The 8,146-nt window shown below is 40.7% G+C and overlaps 1 protein-coding gene across 1 annotated transcript in view; it reads left to right on the top strand.

Moving 5' to 3' along the window:
• Nucleotides 1-8,146, top strand: part of mta2 (metastasis associated 1 family, member 2) — a 54,909-nt gene continuing 46,763 nt past the window's right edge. Inside the window, exon 1 of the mRNA XM_038302522.1 lies at nucleotides 1-399. Within this exon, the coding sequence (XP_038158450.1) occupies nucleotides 372-399 (28 nt within the window). The 5' untranslated portion in view covers nucleotides 1-371. The remainder of the gene's footprint in view (nucleotides 400-8,146) is intronic.

Here is an 8,146-nt window from a genome sequence, read left to right as displayed (position 1 = left end):
TTGTGAACTGAGCGGAGGTGAAGAAGAGGAGGATGAGGCTTGGAGCGGAGGATGGGAGGAAGAGTGGAGTAGAGACAGGCTCGCTGTGTGTGAATGAGTGAGTTAGGAAGAGGAGGAGGAGGTCGTCAAAGGGGCCGAAGAAAAGGGGATACTTCTGGTTCTTTTTTTGGGGGGGGAACCATCTCCGGAGCTCTACTAAGGGAAACTTTCAACTTCTTTTACCCGCCACAGCTCGGCTTGTGCCCGGCGCCGGCTTTGTTTCGCGGCGGGGGTGTCTGAGATAAATGAAGGAATAAAAGAGAAGCCGTCGATATTTTGAACCCAAGCCGGGGGGGCACCCTGGGATTGATTTTAATACCGGTTGCAAGAGGATGGCGGCTAATATGTACCGAGTGGGAGGTAAGAAATGTTTATATCTTTGAGACCACACACACACACGCGCGCGCGCTCACACACACACATTATCTGATTGTTCGTTCGACAGCCAGGCGGCTAGCCGCTAGCTAATCGGTTAGCTGCTAACTAAGGCTAGCTGCTTCCTAGCTCTCTATAGCGCTGAAGTTAGCATGAGCATCGTAGCTTCCGATTTATGTAAACCGCTGCATTGTCCTGTTCAAAACATGTATGGTCAATCTTAAACAGGATTATTAGGGAATATTTTAGAATTTTAATTCAAAAACATTTTTTTTGTTAGATCGAGCCTATATTCAAAGGTGCATGTTTTGGATGGATCATACCTGGATTTACTGTTTTCAAGAATGACAGATATTCCTAAAATTAAATACAACTTTCTGTTACTTTTATTTTGAAACCTTCTGAAACTTTTGAACTTCTTTTTTTTTATTAGCATCTTTAGCTAAGTTTAGAATATTTTAGGATTGGTTTTCAGTCTGGTTTCACTCTGGTTTGCAATGCAAAAACAAAAAAACAATGAATGTTTTATGCAAGAACCAATCTACCCTTAATAATAAACTTTAAATTTGTAAACTTCTTTTTTTTTGTTAGATCAAGTCCAGTTTTCAGGGTGCATTTTTTTGGATCAAACCTGGATTTGCTTTTTCCAGATTAAAAAAATAATCCTAAAATGACTCACAACTTTTCTATTACTTTTATTTTGAAACCTTTCGAAACTTTTGAACTTAATTTTTAATATGCAGAGCAACTTCAACTCAGTCTGGAACGTTTTAGGATTGGTTTTCAATCTGGTTTCATTTTGATATGCGATGAAAAAAACAAAAAATACTGAAAATAATTCAGCCAAATTGTGTGGAATGATTTGCCAGAGATTGTTTTATGTAATAACCGATCTACCCTTAATTATTAAACTTTTAATTCATGTTTTTATTTATATTTTCTTGTTAGATCAAGTCCAGTTTTCAGGGTGCGTGTTTTGGATCAAACCTGGATTTGATTTTTCCAGAATAAAAAAATAGTCCTAACTTAAAAAAAAAAATTATCCTAACTTTCTATTTTTATTTTTAAACCTTAGAAAACTTTTGAACTTTATTTTTTTAATATGCAGATTCACTTCAACTCAGTCTGGAACATTTTAGGATTGGTTTTCAATCTGGTTTCACTTTGGTTTGCGATGCGAAAGCGAAAAACACTGAAAATAAATTAAATCGTGTGCAATTTTTTTTATTAATGCAAGAACAGATACACAATTTGTTTTCAGTTTTTGCACAATTGCATTAAATTATTTCAAAATCTAGCACTATGCTTATAGAGTGTGCAGGCAGAGTAGAATCACCAGAGGTTTTCTTACACCCCCCTTAAAATCGGTGCTATCTACATCTACAGTTCGGACACTAACTTCATTTACAGCCTTCGCGCTTGCCTTAAGTTTTCCTTGAAAGAACGTCATAATCTATTTGAACGTTATAACTGCAATATTGTTGAGCGAATAAACATTTGTTGAACTACTTAACCCATCAAACCCAGTAATATATCATATTATTACAGCATAGATGCAATATACAACTTTACAAACATTGCTTGATCCCGGCTAACATAGTTGTCTCACTGTTGTCGGGCTACGCGATCTGTCTCTGAAAGTTTGGAAATAAAATAAAATAAAGGCTTCAGATGGGAAACCTCTGGTTGCGTATTGGTTTCATAGCCGGATATATACGCGGTGCTTTTAAATGGGGGGTTCTGTTGGTAGAAAACAGAGGTTTAATGCTGTTAGCGTTAGCTTGTAGCCGCTAACTAGCAGCACCTCGCGGGGTGTTTAGCAGCTAGCTTGTTGGGTTGATTTCATTAGCCTGTACCGCTCTACTTGTTACGCTAGCAGAGTTACCCAGTGCTAAATTTAGCCTAAAGCCACCTGCTGGTTCCACCATGGAGGTTATTTTCTAGATAAATGGCTTTTTGTTGGGTGGTTTAAATCAAGCTAAACTTTAATAAACCACTGAGTTAGCCAAACAGTTGGCGTTCTGTGCTGCAGACTCCTTTGTTGTTGCTGTTACCTGCAGACGTTTAGCAGTTTCCGCGTTGGGAAACTTTCTCATTAGAAAAGTGTTGTCAAATTCCGCTTTTCTATTTTGACCAGAAATAAAAGCTGTGCATAGAGCACCGCGTTTGCTTCACATAAACCTGTGCAATGTGAGGGGCTACCAACTTTTTGTTGACATTTGGATAATATCTGATGTCAGTAACGGATAAAGGAGGTTCATAATTCATATTTTTCATGCTGTGTGTTGGGTATGTGGTCTGAATTATTCTGTAAATAAAGGGCAGAAAGAGACAGACCTGGTTTATGGTCGGTGTGGCAGGATTATCTGCACTCACAAGGGTCTGCAGGGTATTTAGGTCATGCTGATTAAACACTGCTCTGCACACTATGGTGCACATGGACGGTGACTTAACAGCCAGTGCTTCTTAGATAACTTTTATTGTCTATTTATTATCTATTTATTATAACCAGTACTCCAGTTGAGGAGGGACGACATGCCCCTTCTTAAAGTTATAGGGAAGTCGCATTTAAATGTCAAATCATTCTGGCTTTAACATGTATATAAATGCACTCTATCAGACCATATTGTCCCCCCCAAAAAAAAAAATTTTCAATAAAAAAAAAATCCTGTCTTAAAACCTGTTTTTTTTTTTTTCGTTATCCTCTGCAGGCCAGTTAGTTCTACGTCAGGCTGAACACCTAAGTTTGGCCAATCATATATCAACAGTCATCTGTCAATCAAATGTTTTTAGCCATAGCGCAACGGTTGAAACCAGGGATGGACGTCTGTGTCTTCGGCAGGCGTAGAGCTAACAGAACTGGCAGCGTTGCGAGGCAAGGGCTCAAACATGTACGGCTGGAAGCCTTCTACACCAAACCAAGCTTCTGCCGCCCTGGCGTCCTCTTCCACAACATCTTCGTCCCCGCTTTCCTCCTCTAAATAAAAAATGGATGACGGAGGAGACTCATCCACGACCTCCGACACTAAACTCTCCTCCTCTTGCATGTTTCCGCTGTCCATAGCGTTCCTTGACAGCGTCGTTTCTAAGTCACCAATTTAGTGCTACTTGGTCCCAATGGAATTTCCCATAGGGAACCTGCTAGCACTAACATGCTAACTGGTTAGCAAGATGCTTCCCACAAACCGGCTACAACCAAACTTGCTTGCGAACCTTCCACCACAACAATCCCGCCCCCTTGCTGTGTGTTTCAGAAATGATGTGAGGGAGGTGATGACGCTCAAACGTCCAACATGCACTACGGCTATGAATCATCATAGAGATAATAAATATAGACGGTTTGGAGGTCTTTGTTTCTTATGAAATAAATACCTTTGTTGAATGGTGGCAAAATGCTGATCCTGGATATGCAAAAAACTGTATTCGTGAAAATAAAAGATTTTCATAGAGCCAACTTGAGGTCCTCCAACAGACAGGTTTCTCACCTATACGACGCAAATAAAGAGTTAGATGCATTTACAAACACTCTTTTTGCAGCTTGTTGTTTGATAGAAATGTGTTTATGGACTATTTACACCTGATTCTCTGCAAACGTCCTGAATGTTAGGGGCGCCACCATGTTGGTTTGCTTGTTTCCCTCTAGAGAGCGTGGTGTATAAATGGTTGTAAGTAACCAAGCTTGGCACAGATCGGTTTTCAGAGGGTAGTGAAAATGGGGTTATAGAGCCCAATCCAAATTCTGCTTGTGACCAATAGAAATGCTCCTGCTAGGATCCAACAGACCAATAGAAATGCTCCTGCTAGGATCCAACAGACCAATAGAAATGCTCCTGCTAGGATCCAACAGACCAATAGAAATGCTTCTGCTAGCATCCAACAAACTAGTAATAGAAATGCTGGTGCTAGCATCCAACAGACCAATAGAAATGCTGGTGCTAGCATCCAACAGACCAATAGAAATGCTGGTGCTAGCATCCAACAGACCAATAGAAACGCTGCTGCTAGCATCCAACAGACCAATAGAAATGCTGCTGCTAGCATCCAACAGACCAATAGAAATGCTCCTGATAGGATCCAACAGACCAATAGAAACGCTGCTGCTAGCATCCAACAAACTAGTAGAAATGCTGGTGCTAGCATCCAACAGACCAATAGAAATGCTCCTGCTAGCATCCAACAAACTAATAGAAATGCTGGTGCTAGCATCCAACAGACCAATAGAAATGCTGGTGCTAGCATCCAACAGACCAATAGAAATGCTGGTGCTAGCATCCAACAGACCAATAGAAATGCTCCTGCTAGCATCCAACAGACCAATAGAAATGCTCCTGCTAGCATCCAACAGACCAATAGAAATGCTCCTGCTAGCATCCAACAAACTAATAGAAATGCTGGTGCTAGCATCCAACAGACCAATAGAAATGCTGGTGCTAGCATCCAACAGACCAATAGAAATGCTGGTGCTAGCATCCAACAGACCAATAGAAATGCTGGTGCTAGCATCCAACAGACCAATAGAAATGCTGGTGCTAGCATCCAACAGACCAATAGAAATGCTCCTGCTAGCATCCAGCAGACCAATAGAAACGCTGCTGCTAGCATCCAGCAGACCAATAGAAACGCTCCTGCTAGCATCCAACAGACCAATAGAAACGCTGCTGCTAGCATCCAACAGACCAATAGAAACGCTGCTGCTAGCATCCAACAGACCAATAGAAATAATGCTGCTAGCATCCAACAAACCAATAGAAACGCTCCTGCTAGCATCCAACAGACCAATAGAAATGCTGCTGCTAGCATCCAACAGACCAATAGAAACGCTGCTGCTAGCATCCAACAGACCAATAGAAACGCTGCTGCTAGCATCCAACAGACCAATAGAAATGCTCCTGATAGGATCCAACAGACCAATAGAAACGCTGCTGCTAGCATCCAACAAACTAGTAGAAATGCTGGTGCTAGCATCCAACAGACCAATAGAAATGCTCCTGCTAGCATCCAACAAACTAATAGAAATGCTGGTGCTAGCATCCAACAGACCAATAGAAATGCTGGTGCTAGCATCCAACAGACCAATAGAAATGCTCCTGCTAGCATCCAACAGACCAATAGAAATGCTCCTGCTAGCATCCAACAGACCAATAGAAATGCTCCTGCTAGCATCCAACAGACCAATAGAAATGCTCCTGCTAGCATCCAACAAACTAATAGAAATGCTGGTGCTAGCATCCAACAGACCAATAAAAATGCTGGTGCTAGCATCCAACAGACCAATAGAAATGCTGGTCCTAGCATCCAACAGACCAATAGAAATGCTGGTGCTAGCATCCAACAGACCAATAGAAATGCTCCTGCTAGCATCCAACAGACCAATAGAAATGCTCCTGATAGCATCCAACAGACCAATAGAAATGCTCCTGATAGCATCCGGCAGACCAATAGAAACGCTGCTGCTAGCATCCAGCAGACCAATAGAAACGCTCCTGCTAGCATCCAACAGACCAATAGAAACGCTGCTGCTAGCATCCAACAGACCAATAGAAACGCTGCGGCTAGCATCCAACAGACCAATAGAAATAATGCTGCTAGCATCCAACAAACCAATAGAAACGCTCCTGCTAGCATCCAACAGACCAATAGAAATGCTGCTGCTAGCATCCAACAGACCAATAGAAACGCTGCTGCTAGCATCCAACAGACCAATAGAAACGCTGCTGCTAGCATCCAACAGACCAATAGAAACGCTGCTGCTAGCATCCAACAGACCAATAGAAATGCCTATTCGCTCCCAGAAAATTCCACTCCCAGTATGGAACAGAAAATGGAATTAAAAAAAAATTAAATTTCTAAAAATCAATCTGAAAGAAGAAAAACAACAAAGAAAACATTTAAACTATAAAATCTAAAAAGCAAAAAAATGACAAAAATCAAATTTGAAAAATAAAACCTTTAGAAATTTGAATAAGAGTCTTTGAGAAAACAGCAAAGTTATTCTTTACGTATTTTTTTGTTTTTTATATATATATATATATTTTTTTAAAATAGCCTTTTTTCAAATGTCCATTTTCTAAATGTGTTCTTTGCTTTCATCAAAAATTGAGCAAAATTCACTCCATAATCAATATTTAGGAATGAATTTTCCTAACAGAGCCTTCGAGACATTAACTCGGTCGCTCTGCCTCACACCTCCGCCCGCTGATCAGAGAAAGCAGGTGTGTTGTTTACTGGCCAGGTGTGGTCAAGGGTCAAGGGTCATCACTGTACCATGTACATTTCCAGCAGCAAAGTCAAATAGAAATGGAAGCATGCAGAAAACAATTAATACTATGTGTATCTGTGCAGGTAGGGCCACTCTCCAACATTAGAGGAAAACATATTGTACAGTTAATAGTTGTTTAGAAAACGCTGTTCACCCAGTTGTCTAGTTTTATGAAGCTGCGCTAAAGGTGTGAGTAGATCTCTGCATAATAAATCTAAAACTGAATGGATTGTGCTTTCCTTGGACTGCTGGTGTCATGCAGCTGTCACCCTGCAGGGTTTGTGGTTAACAAACCAGCTCATCCTGCAAGCGTTGCATGCTGCATGAAATACAAGGTGCTGCTTTGAAGTGGAACTGCCCGTCTCAACGAGCATCTTTGCCTCCTTTTAACCAGGATCTCTGTAATCATTAAACATTTAGAACCGTGATTTCACAAGATTAAACATGCTAATTTCTTAGCACCCAGCCAATTTGAAGTGATCCTCGCCTATTTTGGATTCCCAAATGGAAAATCAAAATGAGGAACTGTTACATCATTTGGAAGCTAACACTTTTTAGTTTCTTAAAATATAGATGAAAATTGGGTGAGTAAAACGCAGCCTAGGCTGCATCAGTTCAAACATGACTAAAGTTTTTTGTTTTTTTTTCTGTTCTCGAAAATAATGGGTCTTTTTTGAACAGCATTAATAAAGACATGCTTGAGAAAAGGCAGGTCTCATTGTATTACATTTATTGTATATTATGTCAACAACAAATGCAGAACATTTCAGACCTCTAGCTACAACAGTTCCAGAGCTGTGGAGCTTTGAACTTTTAGCATCACCAGCGTCTCCAAAAATCTCCAAATGTGCCAGAAAAGGCTTTTACTTTTACATTTTGATGGCCACAAAACTTTTATGAAGCAAATATTTTCCAATTTTTTTCAGAATCAGTGTATATAACAAAATGTAACATTTATAAACCTAAAATCACATAAAAGTCTATATTAAATAGTGAAACTGCTGCTTTTCAAGCTAAAATAAGCCTCAGTGCCTTTTCTGAGTTGTATTTTGTTTTGTTTTTTTCGGCCTAAAGGGCAGATTATACTTCTGCAGCCGCACACATCAAATGTGGCTTGGGTCTGGTCACGAACCAGTTTTGCTGGTATGCTTCTGTAACGTCGGTCTGGAATTTGAAGGGACGCACAGAAGTTTCCCGCCAAAGCGCAAGGGGGAGCCTATTTGAGAACTTTGGCAGATGGTCATGGGAACTTCAGCGGCGCTGGCGGGAGTTATCTTCCAAAACAACAATATGATCTAGAGTTGCCCAGACATCAAAGAGGAACAGGTTCTGTTCAGTTTTTAAAAATGGCGCACCCCGGCACCGAATCGAGAAGGACCAACACCCGGGTGCAGAACCTCTGTGCGGGGGGCGTGGTCTCACAGAGACAGATTTGACGGTTGCAGAGGCTGTGCATCAGAAGAATAAATTGGC

The sequence above is a fragment of the Cyprinodon tularosa genome, unplaced genomic scaffold, assembly GCF_016077235.1.
Source record: "Cyprinodon tularosa strain WSP-4 unplaced genomic scaffold, ASM1607723v1 ctg493, whole genome shotgun sequence".
Taxonomy (NCBI): domain Eukaryota; kingdom Metazoa; phylum Chordata; class Actinopteri; order Cyprinodontiformes; family Cyprinodontidae; genus Cyprinodon; species Cyprinodon tularosa.
Note: the sequence above shows the minus strand (reverse complement) of the source record. Positions and strands in the feature narration are given on the sequence as shown.